Below are 24,184 nucleotides of genomic sequence, written 5' to 3' on the forward strand. Positions count from 1 at the left end.
GAGACAAAGAGATCACTTGGGGTCATGTGATATGAACCTGCGAATCAGGATGTTGTACCATTCTTAAATTAATGTCTTTTTACAAAATTTTAAATGATATTTAATTAAATTTTAAATGAAATGTTTATGCCTTCAAAATAACAAATTCTTAGAACTAACATTTGTTAACATTTTTTATGTGTATACTGTGTGTTGTCGCCAATAAAGTCTGCTCGGCGAGATTTGCACCGGCAAAATGGAAAAGTACCCAAATTTGCTGTGATCAAATTGAGCTCTTCGCCTTGAAGCTACAAATTAATTCCAATGAAGTTTGTGAATAAATTACAAATAAATTTTGCAATATCAATCTTAAATTATAACAATTTGTGGTTGATCTTTACATTATGGTAACTTGGCGATTTTTTGGTGAAAATTTGGCGACCAACTCTCCTACAGCAACCCCCTATTTTTTTTCTTTCCCGCCGCCATTTTGTCTTCACGAAGTAAAGACATGTTTCTTTTCTTTTTATCTACTGAACACTTCTTCCAACAATCTACTAGCCGAATTACACTTATGCTAGAAATTGTATCTAACAAAACTGCTTAATCATGACAAATATTCACTGCAAAATTGGGAAAAAGTGCACAATACCATACTCCTTACGCGTTTTTCAAAATAACACATACACATAAACCATGTACACGTCGACTTATTTTTACTTAAAAAAAATCCCAGAATTACACAAAAATGGCATTGCGCACACTCTTCACTATATCCATGTACACTGCTTTTTTCTCATAAATTAGAAAAATTTCACGAAAATGCATGAAAATACTCAACGTATACTACTCAAATATATTCCAAAATACAACAAACATATAACTCACAAAATCACGATCATTAAATTAAAATATAATTAAATTAAAAAACACTACTTAAATAAGCACATACATTAAATTAATAAAAATTAGTTTGCAATCCTAATTACTTTAAACTAAATGATTGCTAATAACAATTTTCAAATAATACCATTTTAATTAAGACACAATAACACGCCGAATAAATACTAATTCAGAAATCAAACAACAAAAATCAGCGTTATATTTACAAAGTTTTCACAGGACTAGTTTCGATGGTTTTTACCGAACCACCATCTTCAGCTGCCAAACCGCAAATGAACAAGATAGGAAATAATGATTAGATAAGATAAGAAAGCCTGGACAAGAATAAGCAAGTGGCGCCATCTGTTGGTAAAACCAGAACTAAAACATAATTTCTTTAAAGGCCGAAGGCAAATTTGGATTGGAATTAGGATCGTTAACTAGAACAGAAAGATTTTTATGAATGTGAAATGCCTCTAGAAAATCCAGTTCTCCAATGGAAGATGTTTTTTGAATAATTTTGGCAGCAGAAAAACTGAAAGTGTGGTTTTCGGACCAACAATGTTGAGCAACAGAAGACTTCTGTGTTTCCTTTTTTCTAACATATGCCTCATGTTCCTTGACGCGAAATTTTAAGGCTCTCTTAGTTTGGCCAATGTAAATTAAACCACACTGGCAAGGAATCCTATAAATACCCCAGGAATTCATATCCGGAATGGGGTCCTTGAGTATGGAACTCGGAATTTTATTGATGGGAGAATAAACAACCCTGCAACAACAACAACAACAACAGAATAAAACTGCGATCAAATCTTCGCAAATCATTTCAGCCAACTTAAAACATTCACTTATCCCATCTGTTGCGAATTGTGCCAGATTATATGCTCTTCCCAAAATTCATAAAAGTGGTATTCCTTTCCGCCCTATTGTATCAAATTTAGGTACTGCCTCGTATCCATTAGCTAAATATTTAGTTTCTAGATTTTCAACTCTATTAGACAATAACATTTACACCATAAAAAATTCAATAGAGTTTGTAAAAAAAGTTAAAAACATTTCTCCTAGTAATTTACTCATGGTTTCTTTTGATGTAAAATCATTATTCACCAATGTCCCAGTGGAGGGTGCATTAAGATGTCTAGAAACCAGACTTCGCGAATTTCATTTCTCTTGCATCGAAATTGATGAGCTAATTTCTCTCACTCAACTCTGTTTGAAACAAACACATTTTGTTTTCCAAAATAAATATTACAAGCAAACTGAGGGATTAGCGATGGGAAGCCCCCTCAGTCCCATCCTGGCTGATATCTACATGCATTATTATGAATCAAAATTGTTTGAAACTTTAAACTTCCTGGCATGGTTCCGCTACGTAGACGATACTTTTACTCTGTTTGAAAGTAATAAAGATGATTTAAATAAAGTTCTTTCAACAATGAATTCTATTGATCCTGCTATTCAGTTCACTTTTGAACTTGAGACTTGCAATTCTCTTCCGTTTCTCGACATTCTGGTCACACGTAACACATCCAACTTCAGTACTACGGTTTACCGTAAACCTTCATCGGTTTGCCTTCCACCACACTTTAAATCATGTCATCCGACTAAACAAAAGTTAGCTTCATTTTATTCCTATGTTTTCTGTGCTCTTCAAGTTTGCTCCTCCAAACTAGCCCTTGATGAAGAACTATAGTATTTAAAAGCAATAGCTATTGACAGGGGCTTTACACCCAACATTATTAATCAAGCAGTTAAAAAATTCTCATCTCAACACACTAAAAGGCACAATCTTGTTTTAGGAGATTATAAAAATTCTGTTGTCATTCCCTTCTTTCCATCAATTAGCTATAAAGTTGCACATATTTTGCAGAAATTTAACTTTCGGGTTGTTTATTCTCCCATCAATAAAATTCCGAGTTCCATACTCAAGGACCCCATTCCAGATATGAATTCCTGGGGTATTTATAGGATTCCTTGCCAGTGTGGTTTAATTTACATTGGCCAAACTAAGAGAGCCTTAAAATTTCGCGTCAAGGAACATGAGGCATATGTTAGAAAAAAGGAAACACAGAAGTCTTCTGTTGCTCAACATTGTTGGTCCGAAAACCACACTTTCAGTTTTTCTGCTGCCAAAATTATTCAAAAAACATCTTCCATTGGAGAACTGGATTTTCTAGAGGCATTTCACATTCATAAAAATCTTTCTGTTCTAGTTAACGATCCTAATTCCAATCCAAATTTGCCTTCGGCCTTTAAAGAAATTATGTTTTAGTTCTGGTTTTACCAACAGATGGCGCCACTTGCTTATTCTTGTCCAGGCTTTCTTATCTTATCTAATCATTATTTCCTATCTTGTTCATTTGCGGTTTGGCAGCTGAAGATGGTGGTTCGGTAAAACCATCGAAACTAGTCCTGTGAAAACTTTGTAAATATAACGCTGATTTTTGTTGTTTGATTTCTGAATTAATACCATTTTAATTTATTTACTCCTTACATTTAGAACAATGCATAAAACTAATATCCTCAAATGATTAAAAATACTAACTTACCTAATCCTCTTCAGAATCTTCATTACGTCGCTGCAGTACTACTGCTAATTTCTAAATCCTAAATCCAGTAGTCAACTAGAAGTCTATTCACCAAGTAATAAGAAATTAATAAAATTTCACCTATACTCAAACTACTTTCAGCAAACTAAGTACCCTTCCTTACACTCCTTTTCACAAAATGTCCATTTTCACCATATTTCTTGCACCGCCATTTAAACTTGTAATATCCTTCCTTTCACACAATCTCAACTTATTATTATTATCAGATAAATGCATTAAAAATTTAGAATTCACTTTACAAAGTGCCATGCAATCCGAAAATTAATCAACACTATTTCACACAACACACAATGAAGCTTTTCCAAATTAACCCCCTTTTCCGATTAAAGAACTGTAATTCGTCCATTAATGTCACGTTTCACACAACACAAAATATAGCTAAATACGAAATTTCCAGATTTCCCCCCTTTTCCGATTAAACAACTGTAATTCGTCCATTAATGTCACATGACATATCTCATGATCTCTCATTTCCCTCACACAAAATAATGCGTAATAGGAACTGTGTGCTTCTCACATTATTACCAAAGTCCTAGGTAGTAACCTTTATCGCCTCCAAAATGTCACCAAACTACCAGTTACCATATTCTAAAGATCAGCCCAATTTGTCTTTCAGTGCTGCATTTTTCTCTGTGAGGAAATCAAGTATAGAGTCGAAAATATTCCAGAACTTCTTGAGGCAGACATCTTTGGAAAGCAAACCTTGGTGTGTGTACAAGCAAGCGACTGACTTCTTCATCGTTATCCTTACGCAGCTCGATCATTGAAAGCATTACTGCGAATTTTATTCACAGTAGAGATGGCATAGGACTGATACAAACAGTCGCTGAAGTTTTTTGCAACTAATTGCTGTTTATGAGCAGTGAACAGCTAAAATGCTTGGTACCTCTTTCTTCAAAACAGCGATGAACCCATGATGACAACCCACCATTGCAGGAGCTCCATTGGTGGAAACAGACATAATATTCACAAGAGGAATATTTTTCTCATTAAAATAATCTTTGACAGTATTAAAAATAAATTCATTTGGCAAAAAGCATCCCTTGAATAATTTTTCCTTCCTTCACAAACCGGACATATGCTAACAGTAAAGCCTCATTAGTACCTGGCAAGGTCGATTCATCAACCTGAAGAGAAAATTCTGTGGGTATAAAAAATTTGCATAATAAAGCTTTGTCATCAATTCGTCATTGCACTGTATCATTGCTTAATAGGACATTTTTTATAATATTGGATGCGGCAGGATGGTGTAAAACCGTTTCTAAAATTCCCTTGACAGCCGGCAGTATCAAGTCTTCGCTTTCTCTGAATGATCAATTAATTTTGATATATTACAAAATGTTATCAAACCATCATCACATTTTTTTACAGGGTTGCTAGTAACCCTGAGACAGACAATGTTTTCAGAAACTTGGCTCTGATGTTCGGAAAAAACGACAAATCTTTATTTTGTTTGTCAGGATGAATTTTTTTACAGATTCATCTCCCCATTCTCAGAATTGCATGAAATGAGTCGTCATGTAAGTTTGTTTTATTGCTGGTACAAATGATGTAAATCCGATAATCAATTTAATAATTTTTTTTTCGAGTTTTAACTGCCCCCTGGGTTGCAGGACCGCTACCGTTGAGAACTAATGCTCTAGTCATTCAGTGGTAGTGCCCTGAAACTGCAGAGGAAATGAAATAAATATATAAAGGTTGTTCACATATGCAGTTTAAATAATGCTATATTTTTATTGTTTATGGGTAAAAATATATTTACGGTCACCTTTGGCGAAAATTAGCGGCACGTGGATACTAAGTTTGTGCAATTCTTTCACTTGTTATTTTGGCTTGTGTAGTGGCAATTTTTGTGCCAAAAATTTAAACCCTGCTATATGGTAGTGAGCTACAGTCAAGGCACCCATTTTGGTTAGTGGAGCAAAAATCACTTCCCTCCATATTCCACAACACACAACACTAAAACATGTAATCCTAAATCCACAACTACAGCAGAAGAGCTTAACACCAGCACGAGAAAATAATCCACACGATAAAACACGGAGAACGGCATAAACATTAGGCATACAGTGGAGTATAAAAACATACCATTCACCTCCCCGCATTTTGTGGGAATCATGTAACCTCTACTTGCAAATTTGATCTAATTTTCCTCCAGATACTTAGCAAGGACATCAGGAACCTACTGCTACGATGGGATGCAGTTGTTTCACATGCCAAATGTGTAATAACCTGGTATTACAGTGGAAGTTATACTGTTTCCGTTAATGGTGCAAGCACCATGGGGATACTCAGATAACCGGCACTTGGCGAAGTTCCCAAAATTGTGTTCGTCAACTTGGCCGATAGGTGCCAAACAGTGGAAAGAGTGTTTAGGTTGCTAGTTCAGATGCTAACTAACATATGGAAAAGGCAAGCAGGGGCGTAGCTAGAGATGGGTAAGGAAGGCATCTGTCCCCGGGCACAGAATCCAAGGGGCACCAAACTGATGTTACGACATTTTAGAATTAAATGTTTTGTATCCTTGGCAAGCAGTAGGGAGTGCGAAATCTTGTCCCTGGGCGCAGAAAACCTTAGCTACGACTCTGAAGGCAAGGGATATGGAACTACTCTGATATGCACCCTCAAGTCGCCAAACATTTTTGGCGAGAAACTCCATGCTGCCATATTACTATCTAATGTTTTAACTTGCACTAATCACTAAAATAAACTTCAAACAATTAAAAAACAAGAATAACGACAGAAATTCATACTAAAAAAAACCAATGAACATAACATTCTAAAAATAAGAACAAGAATAAAATAAAATGCACTTACCATGAATTAATGCTTTTTCAAACAGCAGAAATACCAATTTCATACCGCCACATAATCACTATCGTAGTTAGTATATGACAGCCAGACACACTATCCAGAAAATTTGTACTATGGTTCACAAATAAATAAAACCCCAAATCCCTATTTCTATCATGCACAGCCACTAAAAATAATTTCCCAGACCCTCTTTCCACACCTCCAAATACCCACTGCCCCTCAACAGGGTGGCCACAATGATATTTCCTTTCCTTCACAACTTCCACCATTTTATCTTCCCTATTTTCTGAGACAGATGCAAACCAACAAACCAATGACGCAAACCAAAGAGCCCCAGCGAAAGAATTTTCAACATCAACAGGGTTGCCATACAACACACAATCGTGCCAAAAACCAGCGCAGAACACATATCGCCACATTTGGTTAAATTAGGGCGTATATCAGAATTGTACCAGGGATATTTTCTTTCTACATGTAGATACTTTGCGATGAGTATCGTTACTTTGTAGATAAATTTTGCTGATGATGATGACATTGTTAGTAGACGTTTTGGTTAATTTTTACAATATGGTAACTGGTAGTTTGGCGACATTTTGGAGGCGATAAAGGTTACTACCTGGCACTTTGGTAATAATGTGAGCAGTACTCAGTTCCGATTACGCATTATTTTGTGTGAGGGAAATGAGAGATCATGGGATATGTCATGTGATATTAATGGACGAATTACGGTTCTTTAATCGGAAAAGGGGGGAAATCGGGAAAAAATCTGGAAATTTTGTGATTAGCTTTATTCTGTGTTGTGTGAAACAGTGTTCGTGAATTTTTGGATCCCATGGCCGTAACTAAAGTGAATTCGAAATGGGTATTTATGTATGTATTAATTTAATGTATGTGCTCATTTATATTTTAAGTAGTGTTTTTGAATTTAATTATATTTTAATTAAATGATAGTTATTTTGTGAATTTTATGTTTGTAGGAATTAGGTATACGTTTTAGTTGAAGTAAACGTGCATGGAAATAATTTAAATATCTGACACTAAGTATTTGTAATGGTTGCGGCATGAATTCGTTGGAAACGTGTATAACGTAATAGATGATTTAGAGGTAAAAGTTTTTGGATATTTTATTTATTTTATATGTGGAAATGTTCATTACTTTTTCACGATCAGGTAATTTATATATGTTCTTTTTACCGGGTTTAAAGATTGAGAAAATTGTCATGTATTTTCGTGAAATTTTTCTAATTTATGAGAAAAAAGCAGTGTACATGGATATAGTGAAGAGTGTGCGCAATGCCATTTTTGTGCAATTCTGGGATGTTTTTTTAAGTAAAAATAAGTCGGCGTGTACATGGTTTAGTGATATCTTAATTAAATGATAGTTATTTTGTGAATTTTATGTTTGTAGGAATTTGGTATACGTTTAAGTTGAAGTAAACGTGCATGGAAATAATTTAAATATTTGATACTAAGTATTTGTAATGCTTGCGGTATGAATTCGTTGGTGACGTGTATAATGTAATAGATGATTTAGAGGTAAAGGTTTTTTGATATTTTATTTATTTTATATGTGGAAATGTTCATATTTGGAAAGGGTAAATACTTTTTCGCGATCAGGTAATTTCATATAGTATGTTCTTTTTACCGTGTTTAAAGATTGAGAAAATTGTCATGTATTTTCGTGAAATTTTTCTAATTTATGAGAAAAAAGCAGTGTACATGGATATAGTGAAGAGTGTGCGCAATGCCATTTTTGTGCAATTTTGGGATGTTTTTTTAAGTAAAAATAAGTCGGCGTGTACATGGTTTATGTGTATGTGTTATTTTGAAAAACGCGTAAGGAGTATGGTATTGTGCACTTTTACCCAATTTTGCAGTGAATATTTGTCATGATTAAGCAGTTTTGTTAGATAAAATTTCTAGCATAAGTGTAATTCGGCTAGTAGATTGTTGGAAGAAGTGTTCAGTAGATAAAAAGAAAAGAAACATGTCTTTACTTCGTGAAGACAAAATGGCGGCGGGAAAAAAAATAGAGGGTTGCTGTAGGAGAGTTGGTCGCCAAATTTTCGCCAAAAAAACGCGAAGTTACCATAATGTAAAGATCAACCGACGTTTTGAATTTGCTGTTTAATTATTTTCTAAATAAATTAATTACACCTGCAATTAGAATAAGATTTTATTTTTATACAAGAAAATTACAAAATATGCTTCTTTTCCATACTTATGGCTCACATTATCCCATGTGTATTTTACATATAATTAATTTTGAAAATTTATTTAGAATTTTTAATTATAAACTTAAATAAATTACACTTCTAATCTAAAATGATTTTTTTTTATATAGAGAATAAAATATGCTCTTTTTCTAACTTATTGCTCATATTTCCAGAGAATTTCTAATTAGAATGAATTTTTTTAATTATCTACTTAATATTTAAACATGTAGAAGTCTGGCTATAACAAGAATTAATTTCTAAATAAATTAATTGTTCTTCTAGTATGAATATATATATATATATATATTTTAGTTCATGGAAGTCATTTGCTTAATCTAACTAAATGCCTTTTTTATTATGTCCATGTATAAATTAGATTAGAATTATTTAGAATATAAAAAGCACTCCCGGGCTATTTGCTTAAGGAGAGGGAATCCCATTAGCTGGAGTTTAACACCAAGACGAACTACCAGCAACAATTTTACCCTTATGCCGCTGAAAGATACCCTGTATCATAAGAGCAGTTTTTTAATCCCCTCATAATCCTATTTATATTCAAATCTATTTATTAAAAATCCAATAAAATGATAATCAAATTGAAATGCTAATAAGTTAGTATAAAATATTAAACAAACATTATTCTGCTATTTTTCTACATCGAGCATATTTCACTGATATCTTTATATTGAGGATTTAGTGGATAAAAAAATTGGATCTATCAGTAAAAAATCGAAACCATTAGCCTGAGCAAAAGTTTCTTTATTTTTCAGATTTATATTTGTACAATTGGCTAATCTTTGGAATATAGTAAAAGGTAGTTTGGCGACATTTTGGTAAGGCCCAATTTCGCACCTAATCTTCGTCATGATTAAGCACTTTTGTTCCATAAAAGTTCTAGCATAAGCGTAATTTGGCTAGCAGATTGTTGGAAAAAAAATGCTGAGGAAAAAAAAAAAAAAAAAAAAAAAAAGAGCCTTTACTTTGTGAAAACAAAATGGCGCCCAGAAAAAAAAACTAGCAGGTTGCTGTAGCAGGGTTGGTCGCCAAAAAATCTCCAACTTACCATAATCCAAAGATTAACCGTAGATTTTTCTGATGTGTTACTCATGTTCAATAGTAATGAATGCACTGTAAACTCAAACTTCAAATGAGTAATTCTTTGCAACAAATTCATAACTAAAACACATTTGCCACCATAAAAAAAATTGGGCTAATCTTTAGAATATGGTAATAGGTAGTTTGGCGACATTTTGGTAAGGCGATAAAGGTTACTAGCTAGGACTTTAGCAATAATCTGAGAAGTACACAGTTCGAATCACAGATTATTTTGTCTCAGAGAAATGAGAGATTATGAGACATGTAATGTGAAATTTTCTGGAAAATTCCAATGGGGATTTTAGCTAAAAAGCATTTAGAAACAATTTCGCTGCTTAAGTGCAGAATCGCCCACTTATTGGTTTGGCGCTTTTTACAAGAGTAAGATGAATAGGATTTTTGTCAATTTTCTTTGACATTTGAAGTGAAAATAGGTCGGCGTGTACATGGGTACTGTGTATATGCAATTCTTAAAAGCGCGGTAAGCAGTGGGCGATTCTACAGTTTCTCCCAATTTCGCACCTAATCTTCGTCATGATTAAGCACTTTTGTTCCATAAAAGTTCTAGTATAAGCGTAATTCGGCTGGCAGATTGTTGGAAAAAATGTTGAGCAAAAAAAAAGAATGCCGTTACTTCGTGAAAACAAAATGGCGTAAAAAAAAAAAAAAAAAATAGCAGGTTGCTATAGCAGGGTTGGTCGCCAAAGTTTCACCAAAAAATCGCCAAGTTACCATAATGTAAAGATTCACTAGAAATTGCTTCGGAGGGTTGCCATTTTCAAACCACTGTTATAGACAACGTTCAAACTGCACAAAAATATTATTTTACGATTTAACTTTTCATGGACAAAAAAAACTAGCAGGTTGCTGTAGCAGGGTTGATCGCCAAATTTTCGCCAAGTTACAATAATCCGAAGATTAACCTTTTTTTTTTACGCCATTTTGTTTTCACAAAGTAAAAGCATTTTTTTTTTTTCCAACAATCTGCTAGCCGAATTACGTTTATTCTAGAACTTTAATAGAACAAAAGTGCTTAATCATGATGAAGATTAGTTGCGAAATTGGGAGAAAGTGCAGAATCGCCCACTGCTTGCCACGTTTTTAAGAATTGCACATATATGGTATCCATGTACACGTCGACCTATTTTCAACATCCCAGAATTGCACAGAAATGGCATTGCGCACACTCGACTTTATCCATGTACACTGTACAAGTCCTAGCTAGTAACCTTTATCGCCTTACCAAAATGTTGCCAAACTACCTGTTACTATATTCCAAAGACTAGCCTAACCCTCTTATTAAGCGAAATGATGTGCATAAAAGAATCAGGAATGTCCAATATAAACCGGATTGGATGATGATTAAATAGCCAAGAATACATTTCGAGGGTATAATATTGTTGTGGAGATACATACATACTTTATTTTTTAAAGCTTAAATAAGAGGGAATTTTTGGAAAGCGCCTTTTGATGCCATTTCCCTCTTTGGCGTGAAAAAAATTCTTCCCGAGATTATGGCATTTTTTCGCGATTCAAGGATGACGGAAAAAATTGCGCCAAGTGCCGCTTATCTGAGATTTCCTATCACCACTGGAAAATAATTTATGCAACTTTTAATTACACATTCCTTTTCTATACTTACGTCATAGAAGAAATACTCTTTTGTAGAGTAAGAGATACAGCTTTTTCGAAATACCTTTTAAGTCGTTCTTCCGTAAATATTTCAGACTCACTACCAATGTTAATACTACTCTCATTTACACTTTTAGCAACTTCACTAGAATATTTTTGCTCCCTACTACTCTTTTCTGCAGTCGGCAGCGATTCGGCCATTTTAGAAATATGATAAACAAATGATTTAAAAGCAGGAACACATACATCAAACTCTCAAAACGTAAGCAAATTTCGCGGCATAACGGTATACTTTCTATGGTTACAGCTAAGTATTTTAGAATGGATAAATCTTACGGGACATTCACAGTAGTATTAACAGCTTCTAAAAGTCTAATAATTACAAATGCTATAAATGAACATACGCAATAATCTTTCTAATATTCTATCATATATTGATATTTAATAGCTAAATAAATAAAATTATTAAATTTTATTTCCTGTTTCTTGAGTAACAAACCAATGTTGATCTGCAGCTATGAAACAACTCAAATATGTATGTGGGCAAATTTTGATTTATTTGCATGTTTCCAGTTATGTGTTAGGCTGTAAAGATTCTTAACTATTATTGAGGCTACTATTTAAATTGCAATTATGAAAAAATGAATGCCCAAGTGCTGTACAGTTTATTTTCTTGCTATCGAACTGCAGTTCAGAACTTACGTAAAACATGTGTAGCTAACGCATGCTTAAATACTTCTAAAGTAAGCAAAAATTTTAACTTTTTTTGGGGGGGGGCGCGGAATTTTACCTTTGGGATTAAAGATAAGTGTAAAGTGTAGAATCGCCCACTTATTTGTTTGTCGCTTTTTAGAAGAATTGGATTTTGTCAATTTTCTTTGACTTTTTAAGTGAAAATAGGTCGATGTGTACATGGATAAAGTCAAGTGAGTGCGCAATGCCATTTTTGTTCAATTCTGGGATGTTTTTTAAAGTGAAAATAGGTCGATGTGTACATGAATACCAAGTTAGTGAAATTCTGAAAAACGTGCCAAGCAGTGGGTGATTCTGCACTTTCCTCAAAGATAATACCAACAGTTGTTGTTCCCATGAAGGGAACAGATTCAAATAGAAAAACAAATCAACTTTCATCTTTTATTCTGTAGGGTTGAAGTGCAGAATCACCCACATATTTGGCGCTTTTTACAAGAGTAAGAGGAACTGGAGGTAAAATCTTAGGAGAGCCCACATGTTTGGTGGCAAACTGGGAAAGTGCGCACTGCTTCGCACGTTTCTATAAATCGCCAACTTGAAAATAACAATTCAAAGAATTGCACAAACTTGGTATCCATGTACACATTGACCAGGTAAAGTGCAGAATCGCCCACTCATTTGTTTGCCGCTTTTTACGAGTAAGAAGAATTGGATTTTCGTCAATTTTCCTTGACTTGTTAAGTGAAAATAAATCGATGTGTACATGGATAAAGCCGAAGGGGTGCACAATGCCATTTGGTTGCAATTCAGGGATTTTTTTTAAGTGAAAATAGGTCGAAGTGAACATGGATACCGAGTTTGCAATTCTTAAAAACGTGCCAAGCAATGGAGCGATTCTGCACTTGCTCCCATCCATTTCCTATTTTCACTTAAAAAAAACGGTTAATCTTTGGATTATGGTAAATTGGCGACTTTTTGGCAAAAATTTGGCGACCAATCCTGCTACAGCAACCTGGTAGTTTTCATTTGGACGCCATTTTGTTTTCACGAAGTAAAGGCATGTTTTTTTTTTTTCTTTTGCTCAACATTTTTTCCAACAATCTGCTAGCCGTATTACGCTTATGTTAGAACTTTTATGGAACAAAAGTGCTTAATCATGACAAAGATAAGGTGCAAAATTGGGAGAAAGTGCAGAATCGCAAACTGCTTGCTGCGTTTTTAAGAATTGCACATACACGATATCATCCATGTACATGTCGACCTATTTTCACTTAAAAAAACATTCCAGCTTTGCACAAAAATGGCATTGCGCACACTCTTGACTTTATCCATGTACACTGCTAAAGTCCTAGCTAGTAACCTTTATCGCCTTACCAAAATGTCACCGAAACTACCTGTTACCATATTCCAAAGATTAGCCAAAAAAACATCGGAGAATTGTACAAACTTGGCATTGTACACTCCCTTGACTTTGTCCATGTACACATCCATAGGCATCATAACTAAAATCATTTGTGCGAAGAGTGTGGGCTCCGCTAGGATCTAACTGAATTGGTTCCTTTGACTTTTTAAGTGAAAATAGGTCGATGTGTACATGGATAAAGTCAAGTGAGTGCGCAATGCCATTTTTGTTCAATTCTGGGATGTTTTTTAAAGTGAAAATAGGTCGATGTGTACATGAATACCAAGTTAGTGAAATTCTGAAAAACGTGCCAAGCAGTGGGTGATTCTGCACTTTCCTCAAAGATAATACCAACAGTTGTTGTTCCCATGAAGGGAACAGATTCAAATAGAAAAACAAATCAACTTTCATCTTTTATTCTGTAGGGTTGAAGTGCAGAATCACCCACATATTTGGCGCTTTTTACAAGAGTAAGAGGAACTGGAGGTAAAATCTTAGGAGAGCCCACATGTTTGGTGGCAAACTGGGAAAGTGCGCACTGCTTCGCACGTTTCTATAAATCGCCAACTTGAAAATAACAATTCAAAGAATTGCACAAACTTGGTATCCATGTACACATTGACCAGGTAAAGTGCAGAATCGCCCACTCATTTGTTTGCCGCTTTTTACGAGTAAGAAGAATTGGATTTTCGTCAATTTTCCTTGACTTGTTAAGTGAAAATAAATCGATGTGTACATGGATAAAGCCGAAGGGGTGCACAATGCCATTTGGTTGCAATTCAGGGATTTTTTTTAAGTGAAAATAGGTCGAAGTGAACATGGATACCGAGTTTGTGCAATTCTTAAAAACGTGCCAAGCAATGGAGCGATTCTGCACTTGCTCCCATCCATTTCCTATTTTCACTTAAAAAAAACGGTTAATCTTTGGATTATGGTAAATTGGCGACTTTTTGGCAAAAATTTGGCGACCAATCCTGCTACAGCAACCTGGTAGTTTTCATTTGGACGCCATTTTGTTTTCACGAAGTAAAGGCATGTTTTTTTTTTTTTCTTTTGCTCAACATTTTTTCCAACAATCTGCTAGCCGTATTACGCTTATGTTAGAACTTTTATGGAACAAAAGTGCTTAATCATGACAAAGATAAGGTGCAAAATTGGGAGAAAGTGCAGAATCGCAAACTGCTTGCTGCGTTTTTAAGAATTGCACATACACGATATCATCCATGTACATGTCGACCTATTTTCACTTAAAAAAACATTCCAGCTTTGCACAAAAATGGCATTGCGCACACTCTTGACTTTATCCATGTACACTGCTAAAGTCCTAGCTAGTAACCTTTATCGCCTTACCAAAATGTCACCGAAACTACCTGTTACCATATTCCAAAGATTAGCCAAAAAAACATCGGAGAATTGTACAAACTTGGCATTGTACACTCCCTTGACTTTGTCCATGTACACATGCATAGGCATCATAACTAAAATCATTTGTGCGAAGAGTGTGGGCTCCGCTAGGATCTAACTGAATTGGTTCCTTTGACTTTTTAAGTGAAAATAGATCGATGTATACATCGACAAAGTCAAGCGAGTGCAAATGCCAAGTTTGTGCAATTATCTGATTTTTTTAAGTGAAAATAGGTTGATGTGTACATGGATACTAAGTTCATGCAATTCTTAAAAACGAGCCAAGCAGTGGACGTGCACTTATTTGTCGCATTTTGTTTGGTGATGTTTACAAGAGTAAAAAGAATTGTATTTTTGTCAATTTCCCTTGATATAGATTGCGGTGTACATGGACAAAGCGAAGAAAGCACACAGTGCCAAGTTTGTGCAATTCTCTGATTTTTTTGTACGTGCAAATACGTCGATGTGTTCATGGATACTGAGTTCATGATACAGTCAAAAGTCTTTAATCCGGACTCGTTGGGACTTCGGCGATTCCGGATTATAGATCATCAGTTTAAATCTGGTGTGATGGCATGCAGAAATTATAAAATTAAAAATATGAAACTGTAATTTATGATACAAAGAGCAATTATGATCTAAAGGGTATCAAAATTTACAAAAAAAAAAAAAAAAAAAAAAGCTTAATATTTATTTGTTTACTTTATTAAACATTTCTTTCAACGCGTGCATGCGTAAAGCATACCTTGCGCATAGCCGAAATTAGAAAATTGCAACCAGAAAACTATTTGATTTGTATTCGTGATATTTATAATGACGAGGAATTTGATTTAAATCATATCAAAGACGGAGTACATCGAGATTAAATACTACATTTAGTAAGGAATTATAAGCCGAATAAAATAAAAACATCTGCCCTGAAGATAACGATAGTGCTGACAGATCAACTTCCAGTTCATTACGCGCCGCGTCGTCCCCCCCCTCGCAGAGCAGCGTGAAATTGATAAACAGATTTCGGAACGGTTAGATAAACAAAGGATATGGCTTTATCCATTTTTTGTTTGATGGACATCGAAACATACTTTCATTTTCTAGATCCTTTGGGAGATCCAGCATCGGAAATTCTATTTGACATAATCGAAAGTTCAAGCTTACTTTTATAAAATTGCTCTTACAGTCTGCAAAAAATAATAAGCCGGATCCAACTCGAAGATTAAGGAACAACGCAATCATCAACATTAACTGAAATAGATAATTAGAGCTTATACCATCCGTTATACATTAAACGCGCACGCGAAAAAGTATTCTGCGCTTGCGCAAACGCATATGCGCAGTCGTAAATGTCTTGCCCACACGCGTAAAACGCCTATGTGCATGCATCAACGCGGCGCATGCGCAGAAAGATTATAGATTTGAGGTCCGGATTGTAGATCATTCCGGATTATGGGTGTCCGAATTAACGACTTTTGACTGTATTTTTTGCAGGCTGTTATTATTATAGCAATTTTATGAAAATAAAAGTTTGAGCGTTCGATTATGTAGAAAAAAGTTTCTAATTCTGGAACTGCAAAAGGATTTTCAAAGCGAAAGCATGTTTATTGTCCATTATAAAGCAGGATTGCTACAAAAAATGGATAAAGGTACATCCGTCTCAAAATTATGCGAGGAGTATGGCATTGGAAAGTGAACTGTATATGACATAAGAAAACAGAAAAAAGAATTTTTTGTGATTCCGACACCCCATTTGCAATGAATAAAAGAAAAATTATTCGTTGTGCTAGAAGTGACTATCATGGCAAAGTTATGATTGAATGGACCAGACAGCATCGCAGGGAGGGCATGCCATTGGCGGATGCAGTGCTAAATAGCTCAAGCCAAAATATTTCATGAAGAAATTAACTTAAAAACTGAATGCACATATTTGACAGGTTGATTAACTAAATTTAAGTATTGCCATGGTATAAGGCATGAGAGCTGCTGAACTATTTACAGATGAATTCATTGAACTCATTTATAGTGAAAAGTTATCTCCAGAACAAACTTCCAATGTTGATGAAACTGGTCTTTTCTGGCAATGTACCATGAAATACCTTGGCAACCTCTATAGAAAAGGCTCCAACTGGTGTCGAAGATTCCAAAGTGAAACTAATCATTTTAGCATGCGCAAATGCTGCACGAACGCACAAATGTAAACTTTTCGTAATCGGAAAAAATACATGAGCTTGAGCATTTAAAAGAGTAAAGAATTTCCCCGATATATATCATGAAAATAAAAGAGCGTGGGCACAAGCGTTAATGAATGATTGCTTTAAAAATCATTTCATACTTGAGGCTCGGCAACATTTGAATTCGATTCGTTCACCTGATGATGTAAAATCTGTCCAAATGGTAGCCAACTGTTCAGCTCATACTTCACTTAAAGTTTTAGTAAAAGATAATGTATCCATATTATTCTTTCCTCCAAAGTGTACGTCCATCATACAGCCCATGGATATCAAAATACTGCGTGTGCTGAAATGCAAATATAAAGTGGCATTTTTAAAATCCATGTTAAATTTCTTGAATAATGGCAAGACTGTTCAAGAATTTTTGATATATATTTAGTCTTCAATTTGCTGTGTGCAGCATCACAAGATGGTAGGAAGATGTGTCTCAAGGTACTTTAAAAAGTGCTTGGCATAATTTATGGCCAGCTATAGCATATTTAATGGTGAGCATGATGAAGATGATAGGTGCGAATTTTAAATTTTCAGATATATCGAAAACCAAAGGTGAAATTTTCCAGGTAATGGTAATATAGAATATGGTAGTAGTAAAGAAATGTGGAATAAATGGAACAGTTTTTCATTGAGATGACAATGCCTCAATCATCAATCAATTAATGGATGGTGAAATCTAGTATGGTTCTAGATGATCCAGAAAATACTGCTACCAATAGTGAAGAAAGTGACAGAGAAGATATTGAAAACAAAAAAATTTCAATTGATAAGTTAGTCAGAATTCCTGACACACTTATTACAAGATTTGAACAAAATGGAACTTTGTAACTAAACAAGAAATGATATCTGTCTATAGCAGTGGTTCTCAACCTCTTGACTAATGCGTACCATCTAAACAAAAATTTAAAAACTTCAGTACCATCACTACATTTTACAATGATTATATTTCAGTTTCTCAATTAAAATATTAAAAAACCCCACTATTTTGCCATTTGAATAACCTGTTGGCTATTTGTATTAAATATGCACATGTAAAAATTATTAGATTAAATATTTGGTTACCATATTAATTATGTTTTAAGATTTTCATTTAAGTTATAATACTTTAATTCTAAAATTTAGTATGAAATTTGGCCCTGTTTAAGAGAGATCAATTTACTTATGTCTGGTCTTATTTCACTTATTTTTATCCGTAAATTAAGATCAACTTATAATGTTGTTTTGTATTTATTTTTTAAATTTGACATGGAAGAATCCTTGTACACACAAATAGGTTGTGCAAAAAGGCAATAAAAATTTAATTGTTTTACTTGAAATCTTCAGTCAGAGTTTGATCACATGAAATTTCTATCAATTGTCCTTTTTCTTCATGAAATAAAATTTCAAGGTACATTTGAACAAAATAGATTTCTACTTCAATTTTATTTTTCATAATCCTCGGGAAAGTACATTTTCAAATTATTTATCAATGAAAACAATGGTTTTTAATGCTGGATGATAATTCTTCTTTTATTCTCAAATTATTTTCTGTTAGAAAACTTTCTAAAAATGGTGAAAAGATAAAAATATTATTATCAAATTCTCTGATTATTAGCTCGAGTTTTATATATATATATATAATGGCATTTATTTTATTTTTAATGGTAAACAAATTACATTTTGTCCTTGTACTCCTAAATTTATTTCATTTAACTTTCCATAAATAAGCTAAACATGCTAACCATAATTCCCTAACGAACAATGAAAACATTTTTTAATTAAACATTTAACGAAACATTTTTGCAATTCAAATATTTAATCACAGAGGAAACTTTGAATTTCTGATCAAAGCTCAAAAAAACGATTTAAAACTTTATCTCAGAATAACCACCTTTTTTTCAGAATGTAAAGCATTTCACGTTCACTGTCCATCTCTTGACGTAAAATCGTAAATATTTTTGAAGCTCAGCTTTTAATAAAATTAACGATTTTCACAGTTTGATTCAAAACAATTTTCAGGTTTCCAGATTTTTTTGGCTACTAAAGCTTCATGTTGAATGGAGCAGTGAGTAAATTTAGTTTCAGGTGCTACGTTTTTATATGAGAAATAACACCGGAATGGTTTCCTGTTAAAGCCCGAACTCCGTCACTGCATACAGCAATGCAGTTATTCCAAGGAATATTATTCTCAGACATAAAATTGTCAATTACTTTGAAAATTTATTTGCAGTTGCTCTGTCATGAAGAGATTCACAAAATAAATACTCTTTGGCAGTTAGTTTATGTTTTCAAAAGGTATGGAAACTGATAATTGACATAAGTTCGCTGTATCAATATTTTCATCCAGTTGACAATGTGAAATATTCACAGTGTTTTGTTTTTTGAATAAGTGTCTCTTTTTTTAAATTTGCAATTTTGTGAATTTGTCGACTTACGGCATCATTTGGTAAAGAACATTATTAAGTTCGTTAGCCGCTTTTCATTGAATAGCGTCGAAGCGATATCTCTAGCTACTGGTAATATAAGGTTTTCTACAATACTATGAGCCTGCCCAGTCTTAGCAATTGTTATGCTTATTATGTAACTAGCTTCCAAAGCATTTTCACTTAAAGTAACAAAACCTTTCATTACTTTACTATTTTTGAACTCCGATAATTTCCTCTTAAAATATTCTTCAAATTTATCCTTTAAATTGGTATTCTTAGATTCAAGATGGCTTTTAATAGATGATGGTTTCATACTTTGATTGGATAATAGTTCACCGCAAACAGCACATTGAGGTTGAAGGTCCATTTCATCTCCATTCCAAGTAAACTAAAATGATTAATAAGTTTCATTATATTTTATATAAACAATTTTTCTTTTCTTTTCACTATATTCTTAGTGCTAGTAGATTGTCCTGAATCCATCACCTGTGAATCATCAATTTTCCTCTTAGTCAGACCTAGCTATTTTTCCGTTTTGAAAATCTAGGTTTGTCTTATGATTTCTTCACAAATATTTAAATGCACAAATATATTACTAGTTCTTCAAAAACAAATGATGATATTCTCAAATCGCATAGAAAAGTAAGGAATACAAAGCAACAAGATGACAAAATACCTGCTTTTAAGGAGCAAATCGATGCAAAAAATGCTTCTAATTGAAAATAATATGATCCCGGAAACGGTGGTGATATAAAGTGTAGACTATCTAATCAATCAATCAACACTAAAGCGAATTAATGAGATAGTGTTATCTTTTTATAGGAATTCATATTTATTTCTTATTAACTAAACCTTCCATTTTATTACTTCTTTTAAAAGCATTTATGACAAATTTTGTTATATCTATGGCTAAAATAATATTTTTGAAAATGCTTGAATAAAGTTTGTTTTAGTTTAAATACTAAAATCCTTGAACAAAGCTAAGATCACATAATTTTACTAGTGTTAGAGAAAATAACTTTGCCAGGATGTTGGAGTATTTAATTTTTGAATTTAATAGTTAAAAATACTTTGTTCCGTTGCATACCACCGGTTGAGAACTGCTAGACTTTATAATTAAAGAGGAAGTATTAGCACAAAAATCGAAGCAACGTAAATTGAAAGAAATGTTTACATATGAATGAAATATTTCTTTTAACTTACACTGAAAGAAATATTTAATAAATTAAGCAAATAAATATTGAGCTTTTTTTTTTTTTTTTTTTTTTGTAAATTTTGACACCCTCGAGATCATAAATGCTTCATTATTTCATAAATCATGATTTCCTATTGTTTGTTTTTTAATTTCTACATGCCATCTTACTAGATTTAAACTGATGATCTAATATCTGGAAAAATTCCAAATGCGAAATCACCGAAGTCCTGACAAGTCCTGATTTCAGACTTCATACTGTGTTTGTTTTCACTTTGCTCTGTTCATTCTTTTTGTATAAAATTGTTTTACTGTTCTGACAGCTGAAATTTTCTTTCCTGCTTCTGAAATATAAAGACCTTTGTCTGATTACTCTTGGAATTGATTTAAAAATCTATATCCAAATAAGGTTGCTTTTGCATCTGATTTTAAAATCCACAATTTCTGTAACATTAAATTAAGTCAAAAATGTGGTACTTAATTCATAAACCTTCTTATTCTGTACCCAGGAAACATTTTTTTCCGATAAATATGGACAAATTTTACTAAAACATTGTCACTTTTTTTGGTCTATATGTAAGGGTTGTTAGCTATATGTCTGTATGCTGTCAGCTAAATGTTCATCTGGGTTAAATGCCGTGTTGACTGTATAACCTGTTGGCTAAATGTCTGTGTCAGCTAAGTGTCCTGTTGGTTATGTACATGCCAGCTAAATGTCCTCTTGGGTAAGTGTCTCCTCAGCTAAGTGTTCGCAACCACCTCTTCCTGTACCACAAAACCTCTTGAGATGACTTCGCTTGCTATGTATTTTGAATTCCTTCTCATCACTTAAACACTGTATCTTCTTCTTACCAACATCTGTGCCGTCTTCAGGGTTTGAACTCAGGCTCTATAGTGTCGCTGTCAGTGTCATTAACCATAATACCGGCTAGGTGGCAATTGTCTTCAGTGCCACTCCAACACTTTTAATTTTGAAGTTAAACCCTGCTTTATGACACTTATAGCATTTTACAGTCTGTTGTGTATGTTAACTGTAGTTTTCACTCATTATTAATGGATTCATAATATTATTACGTATTCATATTTTTTATGGATGTATTTTATTGTTGGATGATTTATAAATTAATTCTGATTATATTTATATTAATTTTTCAGGGTACACGGAAAATGAGAAAAGCCAGAAAATATAGGAGACCTGAAGATTTAGAAGATCCATTTTACTATGGGATAGGTCCTAAACCTGAAGTGAAGGCTGTTTGCCAGTCTATTGCTGCTAGAGGGTATGTTTGAAACATTTAATGGTGCTGAAGTAAAATGTTCAAGTTCATACCATATATCTGCTAAAAATCTTTCAATGAACACATAGTTCAAAAATACATGACAATTTTACTTTTTTTTTTTTCTTTCAAATATAGCATTATTTCTGTAATAGATGTGTTTATTTAATCTAAAAAATATTTTAAAGAAAAGCCTTGTTCATGTAAGATGGGGTAACATCAGAACACTCGTGTTGGGCGCAAGAAAAGACAGGTTGTCTTTTAAAGTATTTATTTTGAAAACTTAATAAGATATTCTTGAATAAATATTAAAATAATTGAATCATTTCAACCATAATTCATACAGAGGCCGCTGACGCGGCAACGACGCTAAAGTGCGTCTGCTTTCACTCATTCACAGCATCAAAAGCTTTTTACACAAAGCTCTTTCCTCGTTTTGTTAAAAACCTGGAAAGAGAATAGTCCCTTATGATTCGAAACCATACTAGGGAATTTACGCTGCACCTTTCTTCAAAGTTCTGCTGTCCATTTTGTCTCTGAACAAAACAGGAAGTTCTCATTAAGCACCTGGAAGTCCGAGGGATGCATATGTCTGAACGTCACAACTCCTATCCTCCGCGGGGGTGGGGGTTCAGAACTCCAATTCCTAATACCATACCATAGCAAGTCTTAATAATAAACTAATAATTATTAGCATTAATACTTTTTTTTTTCACAACTCTGGGCTAAGTACCAAGGATAAACATAACAAGAACTATATTGAAGCCAGTAAAAAAACATATAATCAGCATAATACTGAGAAATAAACTTAATTATACACATGCAAATAAAGAACGTATAATTTTCTGAAAAATGTAATATACAATATACATTCCTAAGTTTAATATTAATTATATATATAGCCAGGCTGAAAGGGAAATCTTGCAGATTTTTAATTTTCCGTTTGTGATAATCTCTCAATGGTAACCCAACACCTGGATGAGAACCACTACATTTGACTTCAAAATAAACATGTACATCTAATTTGGCTTTAACATCAGAAAAAAACAACGTCATTACAAATTGGATTTACATCATTCATGAAGTAGCTATATTTAATCCCCTTTGACCCTTCAGTATCAGGCACAAGTATAGATAAATCAGGAACTGAGGATTCTTCTACTTTCCTTCGTAAATTTACACTACTCAGTGTCTTGGGCAATTCTCGTACAGAACTTTTATGCATTTGCAAATCTTCCGAGTCTGGTTGGTCAGAAACATCATTTGGCATATCTACAGTTTCTTGTTCGTGCCGAACTGAAAAGGAAATTCTTAACTTGTACACATTTCCCAAAGAGTTACTGTCATCGTTTAACACGACTAAGTCAAAAGATGGTTTACAACGTCACTTTTCTTTTGTAGATCAGACAACCGCGTTTTGTTTATACAGTCAAAAGTCGTTAATCCGGACTCGCTGGGACTTCGGCGATTCTGGATTATCAGTTTTTACGGATTATAGATCATCAGTTTAAATCGTGTAAGATGGCATGCAGAAATTCTAAAATTAAAAATATGAAACCGTAATTTATGAAATAAAGAACAATTATGATCTAAAGGGTATCAAAATTTACAAAAAAAAAGCTTAATATTTATTTGTTTACTTTATTAAACATTTCTTTCAATGTAAATTGTTTAAGTTGCTTCGTTTTATGTGCTAATACTTTCTCTTTAATTCTATAAACACATAATTTTTTGTTCAGTTACAAAGTTCCGCTGTTCAAGTCCCGTTAATTGCTGTGCCGAGAATACCGACTAACTTGTCAATCGAAATTTTTTCGTTTTCACTAACCTCTCTGTCACATTCTTCATGTCTTTATCCATTTTTTGCAGCAATTCCACTTTTTGTTTGATGGACATCAAAACATACTTTCGTTTTGTACGATCCTTTTGGGAGCTCCAGATTCGGAAATTCTATTTGACATAATCGAAAGTTCAAGTTTACTTTTATAGTATTGCTCTTACAGTCTGCAAAAAATAATAAGCCATTCAATTCGAAAATTAAGGAACAATGCAATCATCAACATTAACTAAAATAGATAATTTTAGCTTATACCGTTCGTTATACATAAACCGTGCATGCGAAAACGTATTCTGTGCTTGCGCACATGCAAATGCGCAGTCGTAAGAGGTCTTACGCGCATGCGTAAACGCCTATGCGCATGTGTCAACGCGGCGCATGCGCAGAAAGTTTTTAGCTTTGAGGTCCGGATTATGGGTGTCCGAATTAACGACTTTTGACTGCAGTAAGTAGTGTCAGGTCGTTCACCTCGGTTTCAGGCAGGGCGAAATTGCTGTCCTTCATCCCTTTTGTTGGGGACAAAACTTC

General features: G+C 33.7%; 2 protein-coding genes across 3 annotated transcripts in view; one reads left to right on the forward strand and one right to left on the reverse strand.

Annotated features, from left to right (window-relative positions):
• The window catches only part of LOC118192820 (polyamine-modulated factor 1-like), a 41,199-nt gene extending 29,684 nt beyond the window's left edge, over window positions 1-11,515 (reverse strand). The window contains exon 1 of one of the 2 annotated variants that reach the window (XM_035363853.2): window positions 11,292-11,515. In XM_035363853.2, the coding sequence (XP_035219744.1) occupies window positions 11,292-11,428 (137 nt within the window). In that variant the 5' untranslated portion in view covers window positions 11,429-11,515. Of the gene's footprint in view, window positions 1-11,237 lie in introns of both variants that reach the window. The other variant, XM_035363846.2, reaches the window with a different exon arrangement.
• A 251-nt stretch (window positions 11,516-11,766) lies between these two features.
• Window positions 11,767-24,184, forward strand: part of mRpL50 (mitochondrial ribosomal protein L50) — a 45,048-nt gene continuing 32,630 nt past the window's right edge. The window contains exons 1-2 of the mRNA XM_035363836.2: window positions 11,767-11,970; window positions 21,698-21,822. Of these exons, the coding sequence (XP_035219727.1) occupies window positions 11,869-11,970; window positions 21,698-21,822 (227 nt within the window). The 5' untranslated portion in view covers window positions 11,767-11,868. The remainder of the gene's footprint in view (window positions 11,971-21,697; window positions 21,823-24,184) is intronic.

This window comes from Stegodyphus dumicola, chromosome 10 (assembly GCF_044657685.1).
Source record: "Stegodyphus dumicola isolate Sdum_Otavi_A_Nest chromosome 10, ASM4465768v1".
Classification (NCBI taxonomy): Eukaryota; Metazoa; Arthropoda; class Arachnida; order Araneae; family Eresidae; genus Stegodyphus; species Stegodyphus dumicola.